The sequence below is a fragment of the Bombina bombina genome, chromosome 2 (assembly GCF_027579735.1).
Source record: "Bombina bombina isolate aBomBom1 chromosome 2, aBomBom1.pri, whole genome shotgun sequence".
Taxonomy (NCBI): Eukaryota; Metazoa; Chordata; class Amphibia; order Anura; family Bombinatoridae; genus Bombina; species Bombina bombina.
The window spans coordinates 379,123,037-379,144,185 of NC_069500.1; the positions used below are offsets into that span (position 1 = coordinate 379,123,037).

Here is a 21,149-nt window from a genome sequence, read left to right on the forward strand (position 1 = left end):
TGGAGATAATGAAAATATTTTACATTACAATGTTATGCACATTAAACATTATCTCAGAGGGATTTTCAAAGAGATATTTGCATATAGATCTCAAGATATCTATCTATCTATCTATCTATCTATCTATCTATCTATCTATCTATCTATATATATATATATATATATATATATACACACATACACACATACATATAAATTCCTATACATATATTTAAATAGATATATCAGTGCAAATATCATCACATATGTAGATACATTTTAATTTATTAATAAATATAAGATATTCTGTTGCGAAAACATTTTTTCAAGGAGAATACGTCAACGGCTTTGCGAAACATACTATGGTCTTTGTGTGTTTTTTTTCTATTTATCTTCTCCATTGACTTCTATGGGGAATTCTTGCGTGCGATTTGGCTGTTTCATTACGCGGCTTAACGCCCACACAAAATTAGTTATTTTGCAACTTGTAATAGCTGCACAACCCCAAATGTGAAAAAGCCGAAACACGTGCAGTGTTTTCGCAACAGATTTGCCGTGTGACTTGTAATCTCGCACTTAGTGAATTAACGCTATAGATAATATATAAGTTCTACAAATGTGTCCACTGAAATGTATTTCTGTGCTTATTGTGCATTTTGTTTTTATGTTTGTATTCACTATGGATGTACTCTACTCGACCAGTTTACTCATATTCTTCTCTTCTGGTTTAATAATGGTGACACAGAACATAACTGGGACATCCCCTGTTATAAAATGTTGTGGTTGGTACACCTTACTGGGTTCAGTGTCTGGCATTTTTTTATCCAAGACTAAATATCAGGACCCAAATATGACAGCACAGATATAGTAGACAGTTGGACATATTAAACCTGACTGAACCTATTGCTTTTCTTATGATTAGCCAATATGATCTTTTCTTACCTTTTTGTATTATCTTCTGACTGGTAAAATGAAAAGAGTTTGTTATATTTTTAAGTAATGTTGATAGCTACAGTGGCATATACAATGTAATGTATTTCTTCAGTCTTTTATATTTCTCTACATTAATGTTTATGCATTTACTGTAGCTGATGGCTTTACATATATTTCACTTTAATTAATTTTATATTGATCCAGTAAGATATTTTTTGCCTTTTTCAAAACCTCTTCATTAAAATTTAATAGGTCATGTGCATGGGTGTACAAACTTTTTTTCAGCAGAGACTGGGTTATGAGTTTGCCTTTGGAGGGCTAGTGGGCAAAAAGATAACTAGACAGAAGACAGACAGACTGATAGCACTTTTTACTATCTATATATGCCATGTGTTTGCTAGAACATAGCCCATTATCTGCTGATAACTTGACTTTTGCTTTCCTTAATTAGTCATTACAGCAAGACAAAGAGGTGCTTGCTGTCTCTTCTCAATTTTTATTTTAATGAAAGAACATCAAGCTAAGCCTGTTATACTGCACACAGATTCATGGTATTCTGTATTAACATTGGCTGCTATACTAAAAAAATAGACTTTATGCAGGTGGTATACAGTATTCCTAACCCAACCACAAAATTAATTATTGGCCTTGTTCTGTTTTCATTAAATTGAAAGTGCACTCAGTTATAAACCAAATGATTCCAAATCATAGGAATTCACAACTAACGTATGTTTTAGTTAATGGTTATGTTTAACTTGTGCTACTTTCCTATTATACAAAACCCCATGCACCATTAGGGAGAACAGATCATGTGATTCACAAATGGAGGAGCAGCCGCCCTGTGTAGGAGGCCATAATCAACATGTGCCAGAAGCATAGGACAAGAACCAGCCTGAGCTGAGGAAAGTGCAGTAGCGTCAGCTGATCTGCACAATCTAATCTTTCACAACACTTTTTGGTTAACGTTGGCTCATACCTGGTGCCTCTGCACTATGCAGCTTTCAGTTGGGTCTCTGGTGTTCAGCATATCCCCAGCTCTGATGGCAGCTGCTATGTTGCTGCAATAAATGATGCCACAAGTCCAACCTGATTGGTTCTCACTTTGTGGGACATGATCAATTACTTACATAACGATGAATGGACCAGAGAGCTGATTGTCTGCAGCTGTAGACTTAGAACTTTTCCATGAGATCACAGTGGGACCTGGATACTAATGATGTAATTAATGGCATTTAGGGGGCATTTACTATATCTCTTTGATGAGTCAGTTTTGTATTTTAGCTATAAATTAACTGTCTTCTAAATCATAGTAGGTTTCTCTACCTTCCCACTAGAGTTGTACAGCAGATTCCCTAGAACCAAATGGTCCTACAGAAAATGCTCTCTGACTCATGTGATCTGCTTTCACAGCCACTCCACATAATGTAACTAAGGTATAAATACAAATAGCTTGGCCCACTACATCTGTCAAGCATTTAGGAATTAAATTATCTCTTTATGTTATGAAGAGAATCTGGTTGTTTTTCTTATCTTTGCAAGGACGACAACTGGAAACATTTGAGAGTGTTCAGCAAATATAGGGTATTCTTCTATCCTTTTCAATGTGCTTTTCACCTAGTTTAACATAGTACAATGAGCTATTTTGACTTTTGGAGCCATTTCATTTTATTAGAGAAAGAGGTTTTAAATATCTTTCAAAACGTTTAAAAATATTTTGTATTGTGTTAACTGTTAGTTTACCAATTAGTGACATGTTAAAGTGAAGGTCCATTTTGATGAATTAGTGCCCGGTTTTTAATAAACCTATTAAAACAAGTGCACTTTAATTCATCAAAATTGACATTTCACTGTTTTCTTCAAAAACTTACCTTTTAATCCTAGCAGCCGCTCCAGCACTTCCTCCGGCCATCGCGAGCCATCTTCGCGGATCCAAAATGACGAATCTGGCTTCCTCCAATCACATCATTGCATCAGGCCAAGATTCCCCCAGGGGGGAAGCTGTGATTGGAGGAAGCCTGATTCATCATTTCTGATGTCTGCAGAGGCTTCCGATGGCTGTGGGAATCGCTGGAGCGGCATTCAGGATTAAAAGGCAATTTTTTGAAGAAAACAGTGAAATGTCAATTTTGATTAATTAAAGTGCCCTTGTTTTTAATAGGTTTATTAAAAACCTGGCACTAATTCATCAAAATTGACCTTCACTTTAAGTTTTTTCCAATAAAGTCCATCAGAAATAGCTTTACTCAACATTTTTTTTGTAGGTTACAGTAATTACAGTAAAATAACTTATGATCCACATAGTTACATTTTGCTGCCACCAGAAACTTGTAGGTAACCCTTTTAAAGATAATTAGTTAAAGGGATATGAAACCCCAAAGTTTTATTTCCCAATTCAGGGCCAGATTATGAGTGAATCGCTAACAGTTACGTGCAAGCAAAAATGGGTTTATAGCAGGTGTTTGTGCGCATCAGGTTTATCGCTTGTATTATTAGTTGAAAGTCAACTCAAACTCGTTTTTTTTACATGTACTCTTTTTAACACTGTATGCTTCAAAATTCCCAGGTGATACAATCTTTTATTGCCTGTAATTCTCCTGCTTACTAAATAATAAATTGCAGGGTACAGAGGTAGGCTTAAAATCTGCAAAAAAGGTAATTAATTACTAAAAATATGCAAACTTGAATGCTGTTTTTTTTTAATTTTTTTTTTTTTAAATAAGGAGGTTTATGCCATTTAGTCTCAAGTTAATCATTGTACTTAATGCCTCATTTCCACTATATCTATTGATAATAGATTTGTATAATGACACAAGTTGTAACATATTGTCTATATTTTATACTGAGCCTTTAGTTTACCATATTTATGAATTTATTTTAGTTTTTCATTAATGTACTCTTCGGGTTACCATACAACCTATTTACTACCTTTATCCATATCTGGACAGTCTTTATTGCCCTCTACTGGTAGAATAGCAGAAACTGCACCGCTACACCTTTTGGCAAGCAAGAAAGCTCAGAAAAAATTGGCAATAAACAAAAAAATCTGTTAATGTGTGTTAGGTTATTTGACTTAAGGGACAACTTTGTATTGCAGCAAAATGCCACAGCCATAGCTATTGAGCCCTTAATCTGGAGGTTCCCTAATGGCAAGGCAATACATTATTTATGCAGATCTTAAAGACCACACTCCATCCCCTCTAGCGAATTCATATTTGAGAGGAATACCCCTTTGTTTTGACACACTGGCATGAAAAAAATGTATGTTAGTCTCCAGATCAACCTATCATTTAATTCTGTGTTTTCTGATGAACATCTAGAAAGGTTGCAATATATATTTAGTTTATAAATATTTTAAGGAAAGGAAACTCTGTAATATAACATCAGTAACTAATATACAGAATCACTGGGCAAATCATTTTAAAATATCCACAATATATGAAGTCTATTCTACATCTGGTTCAAGAGCTAGTAACAAAAAGCAAATGATGTGGGGTTGTGAAAATCCATATCTCCCCAGACTCCAAAGCTATTTGCTTTAATGCCAAATAGCCCTTCACATTAAGTGTTAAATAGAGCCAATTATTGGAACTGATTTTGACCTAAACATTCCATCTACAGGGAAATATAAGTGATACAACACATACCAAAAAAAATGTGGTTTAGTGTAGACCTCTGCAGTTTGGTTTAAAGGGCTAATTCAAATGCAATCAAGCTGCTAGAGCCTATAAATCTGAAGCTAAATGTAAACCTTCTGTAGAGGAGCAGATGGAAAATACCAGCTGTAGCACATCTAAGGTTATTCTTCCAGTTTAAGAATTCAGTTTCTTGCTGCTGAACTGCAGACTATAGCAGTTTGTGTTTAAGAAGACAGACTTGCATCATGTCTTGAAAATAAACATTGACTTCCATTCATATAAGCAGTACTTTATCATTTTTTTCTCTAATAAAGATTAAAATGAAACAGCAGCTGGTTATTTTTACATCTTCAATACCAGATAAATCTGCAACACTTTGCTGAGATGGAAGTATAGTTCTGTTACGCTACATTTCTACCTCTGATAAACTTGTTTGCATATACTTATGAAGAAATAAAAACATTTTACCAGTGAAATGGACATAATCATAATACAGAGAGCTTATAGAGGCTATAGCCCTGAGTGTAACTTGGGCTAAGACCTGAGAAGGGCATTTGGTAGGTCAGTTCCCTATAGCTCGTTTGCTGCTCATAAACAGCCATAAAACAAACATATTCTAAAAAAAACGCTGGTGCTACTCGTTAATACTGGCGGCGGTGGTCTACTATCTTCATCCCGACGGCAGTAGTTATTCTACTATCTTTGGGGTTTAATTGTAGGCTTTTTGGGTGTTTTTTTACAATAGGGTTTTTTTGGGGGGTTGGCAGCAAAAGGCCTTTAGGGCACTTCCCTACGTCCAACCAAATGCCCTTTTTAGGACAATTTTTAGAGTATGTTTTTAAGATTTTTTGTGGGGTTTACCTTTATTGTAGAATGCAGTAGTATTATTTTGGTGAAAAAGCCCTGCAAAAATGTTAGCGTTATTATAGGTTTTTTAGTTTGTTTATTGGGGTGTTTTTTTTTTCAGTGGGGCTTTAATTTTAGAATAGGCATAACTATGTGGGTTTTTTTCTTTTGGCAATATTTTTTCTGTAATGGTACTTTTGTTTTTTTGGTAACTAAGGGGGTGTTAGGTTAGAGATGTTAAGGGGGGGTTAGCTGGTTGGGGGTTAGGGGGCTTAATAGTGTAGCGGGTACGTTGCAATGTGGGGGTGTGGCAGTTTAGGGATAAATAGTGCAGAGGGTACTTTGCGATTAAGGGTTGTGGTGGTTTAGGGGTTATTAGAGTAGGGGGCTTATGGCGATTCAGGTTAGTGCACGAGTATTGGTGTTAGTTTTTTTCAGTTTTTCACGCTTCTTGAGGTCTTTGGGGGAGTACGTTAACATGATCGGTTTATTGTTACTTCATTTTTTGCGCAAGTCAGTTTAGCGTGTGAGTGGAACATTTTTTCAACTTTTAATATGCTAAATAGCGCCCCACTTGTTATATAGCTCTATGACTGCTGGTAAAAAAAAATCCCCCCCCCTTTTGTTTAATCAAAAAAGCTTTTATAGATAGATACAACAAATTAAGCTTGCTTGCCTTGCTGAGCTTGTGACCTGTATCTGCCTCCAGATTCATAGATATCACTATCAGCTTACATACAAAGCTCTCACCAATGCCGCTCCCCTCTACCTATCCTCTCTAATACACAAGTATACTCTAACCCGCCCACTAAGATCCAACAATGACCTGCTCCTTGCATCCACGACTATCACCTCTTCCCATGCTAGACTGCAGGACTTCTGTCGTGCAGCACCTACCCTCTGGAACACTCTCCCTCGTGCTGTCAGGCTTTGCCCTAATATTTCTTCCTTTAAATGTTCCCTGAAGACTTTTCTGTTCAGAGAAGCCTACCACCCAACTAAATAATAAACTTACCTAACATTTCCCTCATCTAACTCTGCATTAACATCTTTCTCACTCTTGCAGTCCTCACCTCCTGTTTCTCAACCTCCTACCCTTCTAGATTGTAAGTTCCCACTGGAATAGGGCCCTTAATCCCTCCTGTATGTGTTTGTAAATTTTGTTTTGTCTCTTACAAGTCTTGTATTGTTTTATTTAAATGAATTTTATCCATGGACAGCGCTGCTGAATATGTTGGCGCTTCATAAATAAAGTATAATAATAATATTATAATAATAATATAGGCCAATGTGAGAATTTTTTACATTAAAATTGTAAAATCTTGCAAGATGTATTACATCTAGTCCAACATGCCTTTGATTATTAATAAATCTTCAAAGTTTGAAACTTCCCCAAGTTAAATATTGTCATAAGGACATGATTCACCAAAGTGCAAAACTAGTTATTCAAATCCTTATTGGTTACATATGTAATGAAACACAATGATATGGCTTGCTGATTAATTATTTTATAAAGCTCTGAATATGGGCCAGTGGTGTAGATTTGTCAAAAATATATTCAAGGATTTTCTACAGAAAATCACCATTATAGTCTAAGGGGATTTGTGTAGATAAATCATTTGATACGTTTTTCTAGAGGGCTGTGATCAACTCCTATGTGTATAAAACCTGCAAAGAGATAAACACACAGGAAACCTACTTTAGTTAACTTTTTATGCCAGTAGCATTCTTGTGCCAGTACAGAGCAGGGCACAGCCAGTGTTTTGCTACGGGCATATGCTGCACCTTAAAGTCACACCAGCCTTAGTTATCATTTGTATAAAATTAAAATTCTCCAAACTAGAATATCGTATTCTTACATCAAATGTCTTTGTGATATTTATTATATCATTATTAATTTATAATGTATAGTAGTAGCTTGCCAGTAGCTTGTGAGATTACCTAGTTAGTCAATGTACGAAATAGACCTACAGCAAAAATGTAGCAATGAAGCAAAAAAATGCTTAGAAACAAGTCTAGCTATATAAGTTTAGTTATGTCTATTATAATTATATCAAATAAGCTAAAACCATTCATGATGTTTTACAGCAAGTGCATAAAGAATAGGCTGGTCTAAATCTGTCTTGTTTAAAATATAATTGTGTCTTCCTTTCTAAATAATACATTAGTATATGCTCTGGTTTATTTACTGCAGTTAGAAAAATAATTATGAATCTTTTGAATTATATTTGAATATTTTGCCTCATGAGAGGGAGTCAGTATTGAAATAATCAGTGGTAGTAGTTGAATACATTTGAATCTGCTTCAGAAATTATCATTTATTTTATTTTTTTGTAACCATTCTAAATCTAGACATACGAGTAAATTGCAACAGAGTACACAGTGTTGCAGAACTTCTGAAAGTGAAAGAGTTAATGTGAGTTGTCTGCATGCATTAATATCATTGTTTATAGAAATCTGTGGATTAAAGGGTGCAAGGTCAAGTATTTCAGACCGTATAATATTCTTTGTGCATTCATGTAAATGTCAATAATTTGCATTGTTTTACATAGCAGCTTGCATACCAGCGGCTAGTCCTTCCATTTCATGTGCTCCAAGCAAATAGTTAATATGTATGTGTCTGGTCAAATGCCTTTAAACAACTAATGTTTATGTAAAATATGTGCCTGAGCATCCCTGGAGATGGGCTATAACTCCATGTAAATGATGCTTAGCCATATAAAATATTCATCATCTTTAAGGGCCACTGTATGCTTCAAATCGGATTGTTAATATCTATAACCAAATGAAGTTAGTGATTAAATGAAAACTCATGCAACACCTCTCAAAATTAATATTATAGAAAAAAAATATTAGAATGTATCATGTATTCAAAGTATGCTGTTACAGAGTTTCAGATTTGTGTAGATTTATAGTTGATGGGTTTGAACAGCAGGAGACACTGGTTCATTCTGTATTTTAAATGTGGTTTTTAAAAAGTTAATGGTTTCAGACCATTGGGTATTCAGTTTGTATCAATAAAGATATTTACACAATCATTACATATAATTTGTTTATTAAATTTGATCAAGCTTGGATGGTTTATATATGGTATATAAATATTCATGATTTATTCAGACCTGCCAAATAAAAAAAATGATAATATGCACTGATCTGCATATTCAATAGTATCATCAAAACAGTTTGCTATAAAGCAAAGTTGTCTAACCTAAGGGCCAGGGGCCACAATGCAACATTCTTGATCCTTCATTTTTAACCCTTTCCAGTCTTATAAATTTACTCTTAGTGCGCCAGCAGGTCTTATTTAGTTTCTGAAAACAAAACACATACAGTGGTGTGTGAGTGGCCCACTTCCAGCAGGGGGAGGTGGTGATGGAAACTTCCACTGAGTTTTCTGTTGTTGTACTGAGCAGACCACGAGAACTGCCGATGGCTAGCTGCTGGCTTTTGGCTTGTGATGGCTCTCAATATGCATTGTGGTTTGTGGGCATTTCCTAAGGGCATGGCTTGGACTGAATTGGTTCATATGCATGTGGTCATGCCCCTTAGGTCATCGTCTGTTGTTTGTTGCCCGCTTCCCCCTGTTACAGATGTTTCCTAGGGTTGGGCGAGACTGAAGAGTTCAAGTATGGGTTCTGTTGGTTGTTTTGCTTGTCAGTCAAAGCAGACAAACTTGCTATTGGCCACAATGATTGCCTGGCATGCACAGAAAAAATGTGCACAGCAGCTATGTTGAATGTATCCGACATTGTTCCGCAAGCAGTAATATCCTTTGTCGGATATATTCCAACATTGGACCGAAAAGGGTTAATTACAGTAGTTTGCAATAAAAAACATTTTTCAATTATTAAAAAAAAACAAAAAGCAAATTGTGGTTAGATTTATATAATTTGAAAAACATTTCACAGCCTGAAGGCTCACCGGAAACACGGGGCATCAAGCTCCATACGCAGCTTGATATATTGACCCCATTAACTTTACATTTTCTATCAAAGAAGTTTTTTTAAAGTGAAGGTAAATTTTCATGAACGAGTGCCCAGTTTTAAGAAATACTATTAAAAATAGGTCACTTTCATTCATGAAAGTTTACATTGCAGCGGTTTTGTTAAAATACTTACCTTTTACTTCTTCCAAGCCGGACCAGCGATCCCCTGCCAGCTTCTTCCTGCCGTACTTACTTGACGAAACCAGCTTCCTCTAATGACGGCATGGCCTCAGGAAATGTTTGTTCTGGGGGGAAGTCATGATTGGAGGAAGGATTTGTCATTGCTGCTGACGTAAGTACAGAGCAGCTGCGGCAGAGGATCACTGGGCCGGCTTGGAAGAAGAAAAAGGTATTTTAACAAAACCGCTGCAATGTAAATTTTCATGAATGAGCGTGCCCCTGTTTTTAATAGTATTTTTAAAAACCAGGCACTCATTCATGAAAACTTAACTTTAACTCTTTTGGTACATTTATTTTTTCCTATAAAGGGATTGTAAAGTCCAAATTCAACTTTCATGATTCAGATAGGGCATGTAATTTTAACCCCTTCATGACCAGACCACTTTTCCATTTGTTGACCGTTTGGGACCAAGGGGACTATTTATCAAGCTCAGAATGGAGCTTGATGCCCTGTGTTTCAGGCGAGCCTTCAGGCTCGCCAGAAACACAAGTTATGAAGCAGCGGTCTAAAGGCCGCTGCTCCATAGCCTGTCTGTCTGCTCTGAGGCGGCGGACAGGAATAGAATACGATCGGGTTGATTGACACCCCCTGCTAGCAGCTGATTGGCCGTGAATCTGCAGGGGGCGGCATTGCACCAGCAGCTCTTGTGAAATTAATGATGAAATGATAAATGCCGACAGCGTATGCTGTCAGCATTTATCAATGTGCGGCAGACATGATTCGCTATAGCAGATCATGTTCGTCCACACAATGATAAATGGATCCCCAAGGCTATTTTTGCATTTCTGCGGTGTTTGTGTTTAGCTGTAATTTTCCTCTTACTCATTTACTGTACTCACACATATTATATACCATTTTTCTCACCATTAAATGGATTTTCTAAAGATACCATTATTTTCATCATATCTTATAATTTACTATAAAAAAATATATAAAATTTGATGACAAAATTGAAAAAAACACACTTTTTCTAACTTTGACCCCCAAAATCTGTTACACATCTACAACCACCAAAAAAACTCTTATGCTAAATAGTTTCTAAATTTTGTCCTGAGTTTAGAAATACCCAATGTTTACATGTTCTTTGCTTTTTTTGTAAGTTATAGGTCAATAAATACAAGTAGCACTATTTCCAAACCATTTTTTTTTTTCAAAATTAGCAATAGTTACAATGGAACACTGATATCTGTCAGGAATCCCTGAATATCCGTTGACATGTATATATTTTTTTTTTTAGTAGACAACCCAAAGTATTGATCTAGGCCCATTTTGGTATATATTTTATTCCACCATTTCACCGACAAATGCGGTCAAATAAAAAAAAAAGTTCACTTTTTCACAAACTTTTACATAAACTTTAGGGTTCTCACTGAAATTATTTACAAACAGATTGTGCAATTATGGCATAAATGGTTGTAAATGCTTCCCTGGGCTCCCCTTTGTTCAGAAATAGCAGACATATATGGCTTTGGTATTGCTTTATGGTAATTAGAAGGCCGCTAAATGCCGCTGCACACCAAATGTGTATTATGCCAAGCAGTGAAGGGGTTAATTAGGGAGCTTGTATGGTTAATTTTAGCTTTAGTGTAGTGTAGTAGACACCCCATAGTATTGATCTAGGCCCATTTTGGTATATTTCATGCCACTATTTCACCGCCAAATGCGATCAAATAAAAAAATTGTTACATTTTTCACGATTTTAGGTTTCTCACTGAAATTATTTACAAACAGCTTGTGCAATTATGGCACAAATGGTTGTAAATGATTCTCTTGGATCCCATTTGTTCAGAAATAGCAGACATACATGGCTTTTGCGTTGCTTTTTGGTAATTAGAAGGCTGCTAAATGTCGCTGTGCACCACACGTGTATTATGCCCAGCAGAGAAGGGGTTAATTAGGTAGCTTGTAGGAAGCTTGTAGGGTTAATTTTAGCTTTAGGTTAGTATAGTAGACAACCCAAGGTATTGATCTAGGCCCATTTTGGTATATTTCATGCCACCATTTCACCACCAAATGCGATCAAATAAAAAAAATCATTCACTTTTTCACAACTTTTTCACAAACTTTAGGTTTCTCACTGAAATTATTTACAAACAGCTTGTGCAATTATGCCACAAATGGTTGTAAATGCTTCTCTGGGATCCCCTTTGTTCATAAATAGCAGACATATACGGCTTTGGCATTGCTTTTTGGCAATTTGAAGGCCGCTAAATGCCGCTGTGCACCACACTTGTATAATGTCAAGCAGTGAAGGGGTTAATTAGGTAGCTTGTAGGGAACTTTCAGGGTTAATTTTAGCTTTAGTGTAGAGATCAGCCTCCCACCTGACACATCCCACCCCCTGATCCCTCCCAAACAGCTCTCTTTCCTCCCCCACACCACAATTGTCCCCACCATCTTAAGTACTGGCAGAAAGTCTGTCAGCACTAAAATAAAAGGCTTTTTTTTTATTTAAAAAAATAATAATAATTATGTAACTCTGATGGACCCCCCCCCCCCCTTAGCCCCCAACCTCCCTTATCTCCTCCAAACAGCTCCCTCCCCCGCTAACTATTTGCCTCCATCTTGGACCCATTTTGCCCCCCCCAAATTTTTTTTTTTTTATTTTTTTTTTAATATATATAATTTTTCTGTAGTGTAGCTGCCCCCCTCAAAACCCCCTCCCTCTGCCCCTCCTAGATCATACAATCTTTATTCCCATTAATTTCCATTGTTGGCAGTGATTGCTGCGCGCACACACACGTGCGCCCCACGCACCCGGCATGCACCCAGCATGTTCAAATCAGCCAATAGGATGAGAGCTACTGAAATTCTATTGGCTATTCAAATCAGCCAATATTAGTTATATTGTAGCTAGCTTAGGTTTTATTTTACAGGTAAGTATGTATTTAGTTTTAAATAGGTATTATTTAGTTAATAATTGTAACTTTAATTTAGTTCTATTTTAATTATGTTAAAGTTAGGGGGTGTTAGGGTTAGAGTTAGGGTTACATTAGGGTTAGGGTTATGTTAGGGTTAGGTTTAGGGGTTAATATAGTTTAATTTAGGTTGTTTAGGGGTTAATAGGTATATTTAGTGGTAGTGATGTCGGAGGCCAGAGGTTTAGGGGTTAATAATTTTATTTAGTGGGCGATGTTGTGGTGCAGGGGAATAAGGGTTAATAACTTTAGTATAGTGATATCGGGAGCGACAGATTAGGGGTTAATAGATTTAATTAGGTGGTGGCGATATTGGGAGCGGAAGATTAGGGGTTAATAACATTATGTAGGTGGCGGCGATGTCAGGGGCAGCAGATTAGGGGTGTTTAGACTTAGGGTTTATGTTAGGGTGTTAGATTTAAACGTTACTTTTTTCCCCATAAACATCAATGGGACTGCGTTACGGAGCTTTTTATTCCGTGATTACAGGTGCTAAGTTTTTTCCTGACACCTTCTCCTCATTGATGTCTATGGGGAAAGCATGCACGAGCACATCAAAACAGTGCTTGAATTGTGTGCGGTATGGAACTCAACGCAACCATATCGCACGCACAAGCCGGCTGTTTCAAAACTTGTAATGGCTGCGCTATAGGGGATGAAATAACGCAACTTTTGTTGTGTTCGTTAAATTCCCTATAGCACACATAACTTGTAATCTAGGTGTATGTTTGATGTATTTTGCAGCCCCCTCTTGTGAAAACTAGAGTATTTACATGATGATTTGAAATATTACCTCTCATGAGTACCCCCAGAAGAAAAGCCTTAGGTATAAATATGCCATATATATAATATATATATATATATATATATATATATATACACGTGTATATATATATATATACACATATATATATATATATATACATACACACATTGGAGTCATCTGCAGTCAAGTAGCTGAAAACATGTAAAATCATGTGTATGCAATATTAATAGGTAATAACGTGTTTGTGTATATCATGTAATATTTCAAATTCCAATGTTCTTCACACAAGTGAATATGTTAAAAATATTTTTAAAATAGATATTCCTATATATATATATATATATATATATATATATATATATATATATATATATATATATATATATATAGCATTGTAAGAAGGGTGGGCACTCACAGGATTTAAAATATGCAATAGTCGACGTTTCGGCTCTTTAAATGAGCCTTTTCAAGACCATTTTAATCTATGCAAAACAGAGAAATATTTTATACAGTGCAGCATAGGTGAGGACAACAAGGGCACCCATCACCACATATATAATAGAAGTAAAAATAAAAATGTGTCAAATAAACCAGCACTCATATCCAAACCAAAGAAACAGAGAACCAAATTACCCACAACCAAACGGATACTCAGGAGACCGTGTGGCCAACCTGTAGAGCTGGTTACAATCCAAAAGCAGGTAACTAGTGTTGTTGGGAAACTTTCCCACGTCCGTGTCCTCTACTGGCCGTAATTTACATATGTAGGTCTGCGGGTCTACAAAAGTATCACTATCTAGCACCGTAAGGAATAGGATACAAATCCAATATTTAACCTGGAGAAATTAGAAAGACACTGGGGGCCAGGTGAAAGACCTGGGCCCAGTTATTGTCCCAATCCTAGTTACACCTCGCACCATCAATATTAGGGGGAAAAATTAAATCATAAAGAAAAACTGATGACCAGTATACTCAACAGGAAGCTCACAAGTCGTCACATTGGAGACTCAGTTAAACCATAAGCCTCATAAGGTAAAATACAGCGTGCTACATACCACAAATATACTAGGTGTAAATTATGCTCAAAGCAAACCATCCTGTGCATGCCTTACAAATTGTATAACACTCTAATTTTACAGTCAGATTAGAAACCCCAATACCAGCCAATCATATAGACCTGATTAACGTGCACATTAAAATATAAGAAGGAAGTGTATATATAAAGAAAATATATGTAAAAGCAGCAGTACCATACTCTCTAATGGGGAAAATCATCATGGTCCACATAAGAGCCACGCGTCATCTGCGAGAATTCTAAATACAGAGAATATTATCTAAACACATCATGTACCCATCATGACACTCAAAAACAAGTTAGCTGCAATAAGCAAGATATTCAGAGAAAACCGCTCAAAGTTAAAGGGGCAAGAAAGCCCTGTAAAACATACCTCAGTTCAGCTGATACGCCATACTCCCGAAAGAGAGAAAAGCTAATGCCGCAAGCATGTACAACGTGCCTTTTATAAGTGTCGAACCAGACTGTTGATTAGTTCAGCTGTATGCGTGCGTGGCGCAAACTGTCAGAGAAGTCAGCTGTGTATACGGAACACTGTAGAGCACTAGACGCATAAATATAAATCTGACAACCTGTCACCACAACTGACAAAGACTCAATGTGTCAGATAGACTATAAAGAAGCCAACTGTCAAAATCGGCAGACAACTAGCCTGAACTGTGTCTAGCCTCACCAGTGCCGTAATGTAAGGGTCAAAAAAATACTACAAGCTCAGAGCCTATATGTATAAGTGTGAACACGCGTGCGGCATTAGCTGCTTTTACATATATTTTCTTTATATATATATATATATATATATATATATATATATTCACTTCCTTCTTATAGTTTAATGTCCACGTTAATCAGGTCTATATGATTGGGGTTTCTAACCTGACTGTAAAGTTAGAGTGTTATACAATTTGTAAGGCATGCACAGGATGGTTTGCTTTGAGCATAATTTACGCCTAGTATATTTGTGGTATGTAGCACGCTGTATTTTACCTTATGAGGCTTATGGTTTAACTGAGTCTCCAATGTGATGACTTGTGAGCTTCCTGTTGAGTATACTGGTCATCAGTTTTTCTTTATGATTTCATTTTTCCCCCTAATATTGATGGTGTGAGGTGCAACTAGGATTGGGGCAATAACTGGGCCCAGGTCTTTCACCTGGCCCCCAGTGTCTTTCTAATTTCTCCAGTTTAAATATTGGATTTGTATCCTATTCCTTACGGTGCTAGATAGTGATACTTTTGTAGACCCGCAGACCTACATATGTAAATTACAGCCAGTAGAGGACGCAGACGTGGGAAAGTTTCCCAACAACACTAGTTACCTGCTTTTGGATTGTTACCAGCTCTACAGGTTGGCCACACAGTCTCCTGAGTATCCCTTTGGTTGTGGGTAATTTGGTTCTCTGTTTCTTTGGTTTGGATATGAGTGCTGGTTTATTTGACAAATTTATATTTTTACTTCTATTATATATGTGGTGATGGGTGCCCTTGTTGTCCTCACCTACGCTGCACTGTATAAAATATTTCTCTGTTTTTTATAGATTAAAATGGTCTTGAAAAGGCTCATTTAAAGAGCCGAAACCTTGACTATGACTTCTCTTGCTTAACTGTTGATGAACACTATTGCATAATTTAAATCCAGTGAATGCCCTCCCTTCTTACAATGCTTTATATTTGAATATTGAGGACTGTACCCAGGTCATCATTCTGCTTCAGAGAGTGCTGGGCCACCAGCTATTTAACTATATATATATATATATATATATATATATATATATATATGTGTGTGTGTGTGTGTGTGTAGTTATATTTTTTACAAAAAAAAACATTAGATATATGTAGAAATATGCATTTATGAATAAATAGAACATATTCTGCTATGTGAAAAACATTGGAATGTGAAATATTCATATTTTCATGTTGGGTTAGCACACTTGAGAATATGCAATCTGTTTTTTTCCACTTTTTTGCTCCATTGGCTTCTATGGGAGAATAAATTGACATGTGTACAATATTCTACGTTCGGGAAAACAGTTTACTTTCAACTTATAATACCCGACGTGCGCAAGAAACTTACTTCTAGCGGAGTTAATGCTCGAGCTGGAGCATTAAATACCGCTCCACTTGTAATTTGGCCCTCAGTTTGTATATTTAAATGTAATACAAAAATAAACACGTTTTACATGAAATTCTTGTAGTAGTATTGTTGCAGAACTTAATCATTTTAGATGGTTATAGCATTTGTAAATCTTATATGTTTCTACACAGGGCCAAAGTGAAGAAAGGAGTCAACATTCTGAATGTGAAGATCAGTGATCCACAGCAGTGGGATGTGCAGCAAGAACTGGGGAACGGTGGCAAACACTCTACAACTTCTGTTATTTGTCAGAGAATAGGACCAAGCACCAGGAACAGGTAAAGCACTGACAATTGTTAACTCATCAAAGCTGTTAAATCTGTGGTCCAGAGACCCATTTGCTAACAGCATTCAGCTGTTTGGATATTCCTTTCAACTTGTAATACAAGCACAAATTAGCACAGTCGTGATATTCATTGAAAATATAGGCTGCACTAAAGCAAATTCAGCCACACTAACCATTGTCTGGTTAGTGTGCTTTACCATGGACTTGTAATATCAAATTTGCACGTTAATGGTAGCACGGTCTAGCAATGTTGGTTATCAGCACACGCTATCATTAGTGTGCCACGTGTAATCTAGCCCACTGTTGTTAAGATTAGTTAATACAGATACGAGTTAGAACCAGAGAAAATATAAGGATGGATAACTGATTATTTTGGATCAAAATCTGTTTTCTGTGATTTTATGGCAAATAATAATAATGATAATTTTTTTAAGGGACTGCTGAATATTGATATTATTTTTCAGCAAAATCATTTCACAAGTCCATTCGTTTTTAGGTGCTTTTTATTTTCAGGTACTTCAAATTCATTAATTGTATCCCTGGAGTGGTTATAATTCAACAGGATTAATACATATTATTAAATATTCATTATTGGTTGTTTTCCATGGACTCAGACAAGACCACATGACCCGGCATCTCCTGTCAGCCTTATGCCTTAATGGACCTGTGATCAGAATGAATTCAGGATTCATTTGTATTTACAACCTCTGTGCTGTGGGCTCTGATTTAATTAATTAAGCACATAACCTTGAAACTCCTGCCAGGTATAACCCATACAAGACCGCAGATTTAATATATGGCCTGATGCCCCTGCCAGGCGTATGTACGCATCAAGCAAATTAAACCCATTCAGTTAAGTGTCCGAAATGTGATATACCAAATAGAATATATTTAATGCAATACAAAAATAACTTTTATTTAATGGTATGCATAAAGTCAAATGTCATCATTTGCCTTGAATGATCAGGTAAAAAAAAAATAATGATGAATATTTGATGTTATTTCTAAGATGAATATTCACAGTTTAGCCAAATGTCCAAATGTTTAAATTTACAGAGTTACAGAATGAATCAGAATGAAATCAGGTTTTTTTTAATGATAAAAAAATGATTATATTCTTTTAAATTCCTTGATTCTAAACCACAGTATCTGTAGAGACTAAAGTACTTTTTACAATCAAGCTGCAGATTGATAATAAAAAAACCTCAGGAGAGACTAAGTAATGTTCTCCAACTTTCCAGCGAACAGGTTTAGCAGACAACAATCACTGCAGTATTTACATAATGTCTAATTAACCCATGAAAAATGGTAAGCACTGATTATGCAAATGAAGGCTAATGTCCTAATTACCATTAACTGCATTAGCCTATGTAAATAGTTCTCTTATTTGTGATAAGCATAGCCAACTTTGTATTTCATGACATTTTATTATGTGTATTAAGGATTGGATTATTCAGGAAATGTTAACCACAATGCCCTGTGCCCATGTAGTCTGTTCTGCTTGATTACATATATACTGTTAATTTTACATTAACAAGATTTCACCCTAATTATTTTTTATAACAAGATTTGTTTTTCTTAATAATTCTCCTTGTGGAATTTCATCAGATGTTCTGATAGAGAATCACTGAGGGCTTCTCTCATAATTACATGGAGCAAACTCTCTAATTTGTCTTGAAATTTTCAGGAGCAATAACTCTCTAAAAATAGGTAAATCTCTATAAGCTAATAGACCCTGGTTCCATGTAGATAAATGTATACATTCCGTTCCTCTCATGAGTTGAACCACCAATGTCTTTTTTTCTACTGGGAAATATCTTTTTCTAGTATTTCCATAATTCTTAAGAAAAGGGTTGATACGTGTCTTTGTTTTTATCCAGTCGGTTCTCTGATCTTTCTGCCCATATGAAACATATACCTAAAGAACACCTGGTTTATGAAGTATTCTGATTATATTACATCACAACATAGCTATGTCTAGTCAGTCATATGTTTATGAAAAACTGCAATCACTATAAGCAAGATAGGTAGTTTGTAGACTTTATATTTAAAGGGTCATGATAGTCAACATTAAACTTTCATGGCTAAGATAGAAAATACAATTTTAGAGACTGCACTTTATTTTTTCTATCAAATATACTATTAGTAATAGTAATGCACTTCTGGGAGTTAGCTGGTGATTGGTGGCTGTGCACATATTCTTTTTATTGATGGCTATGCACATATGCCTATTGTTATTGAATCAACAGATGTGTTCAGCTTGGGCCCAGTAGTAAACTGTCTGTAACTATGTGTTTAACCACCTTTACTAGGTTTAAACACATAGTTATATGTAAGCAATAGTGCATCAATAAAATGCTACAACACTTAAGATCTGTTTCATTTTTGTACTTTTATGATGCTTTAAAGTATTCATTTGTGTAGTATAGCAGACGATTAATATCTCCAGCAGCCAATTGGTGAAGTTTGTTTAGTCAAGTTCTAACATGAGTATTTTCTTTCAAAGTTTTTTTATGAGGTGGATAGAGTACAGTTATACTTTTAGGTGATTTTGTTTAGGGGTATTGTGAAGAACATGTTTGTAAATATAGAGGGAGTTCATCAATCTAGATTGGAGAAAATGCTTATCATCATAAATGATCAGTAGCAATAAACAGTTAAAGTGTTATTCTCTGAGAATTTGCTAAATTAACTATAGCCTTTATTAGAAACACACAGACCACATAGAAAGCACTTTCATACATCTGCTCAAGGGAACAGCTTACATGGTTTATCAAAGGTAAAGTTCTCATTTTATCTATTTAGCTTTCTCTCAATGAGGCCCATTTATGACACTCCGGACTCGCCAGAAACACAAGTTAAAGACCGCTGCTCCATAACCCTGTCCGACCTGCTGTGATGAGGCAGACAGGAATCGCCACAATTCAACCCGATCGAGTACGATCAGGTTGATTGACACCCCCCTGCTGGTGGCCCATTGGCCGCGAGTCTGCAGGGGGCGGCGTTGCACCAGCAGCTCTCCGTATTGCTCTCCGCATTCAGCAAAGTCTGTCGGACCTGATCCGCACTGTCGGATCAGGTCCAACAGACATTTGTTAAATTGGCCTCTATGTCTCTCAAAACCCAAGTAATGAAAACATGCAAAGCATTTTAAAAAATAAGCAAATTCTTCTTAAATGGTTATTATAGTTGAGAAATGTTTGTTCTAATTCATACTCACTGTGGAACTCTGTGTTTACGTCCCGTAAAGGGTTGGACACATAATTAAAATCTTGCTCTAGAGCCACAGAGAACTGCTGGTCCTAAGCAGATAAGCCAATCGCCAGTGGCAGTTCTATGATCCTGCCAATCATCAGCTGTGCTCAGATTGGGAGCTGCAAAGACCCTTACGGGGCATTAAACATAGTAATCCACAGAAACTAGTGCAAAAAATGATGTGCTGCAAAAAATTAGAGCACACCATTTTAACATTAAAATGTCCCTTTAACTATGTCCTTTGCTTAGAAGGAGGTCTGCAGAAGGTTATTTGCTGGTTAACAAACTTAGGTATAAAGAATACCAGCTGCTTTATTAGGTGTTCAAGGCAAAAGTAGCTTTATTAAGTATTGGAATAGCTATTTTAAAATGGCACATATTTTCACCTCAGCCAAGAAAATGGCCACCAATAAGCTCTTCTCAATTGCTTTTAAAGCTAAAGTGAGCATGATGAGAAGAAAATGTAATGTTTCAGAAAAAAAAAATTGAGTTTCAGTTAAAGTAACTCTTTAGTAACCAGAGAGGGCTACAATGCATTGCATTGCAATAAACAGTTAAACAGCAATCATATCAATGTGTTTTATATTAACACAGAGAATTTAATAACCAAGTGATACATTTCTGTCCTACAGCATCAGGGGGTGTTCCATGGAATATGTCATTTGTACTGGAGAATGTAACCAAGCCAGAATTTGGTATAAACTGTATTAGAAAAATACATCTAAATATTGGTGGTGACAGATGGATGGGCTGCAGGTTTGGAGACCTGTTACTGATCAACCCTGTTCCAAGCCATGAAAATATAAACACTCTTCAGCATTGGCAGCTGTGCACCATAGTTCAGAGATGACATAAGATGAGAAGCATGGTGCAGAGCCAAGTTTGAAGACTATGTTAAGCTCTTTGGCAGTGTGATGGAATCAGCACCTTGGGAAAGGACAGCTCCCTTTAGGAACATAAAACAAGCAATACAAAAAATTAAGCTCTGTAATGTCTTCCTTAGGATATTTTAGATCAGATCCAAAAATTACACATCTACTAAAAATGTACCTTTGTTTTGTGCTTAAATAGCAATTTATGTACTGCAAGTACATCGTAAGGCAAATTTGTTGTTCTTCATTTCCTAGGAAAATTGAATATGACTGTAATAACCCAATAAT

The 21,149-nt window shown here is 36.1% G+C and overlaps 1 protein-coding gene across 1 annotated transcript in view; it reads left to right on the forward strand.

Annotated features, from left to right (window-relative positions):
- The window catches only part of TMEM132C (transmembrane protein 132C), a 563,570-nt gene that overhangs the window by 151,042 nt on the left and 391,379 nt on the right, over positions 1 to 21,149 (forward strand). Inside the window, exon 4 of the mRNA XM_053699778.1 lies at positions 16,580 to 16,726. Within this exon, the coding sequence (XP_053555753.1) occupies positions 16,580 to 16,726 (147 nt within the window). The remainder of the gene's footprint in view (positions 1 to 16,579; positions 16,727 to 21,149) is intronic.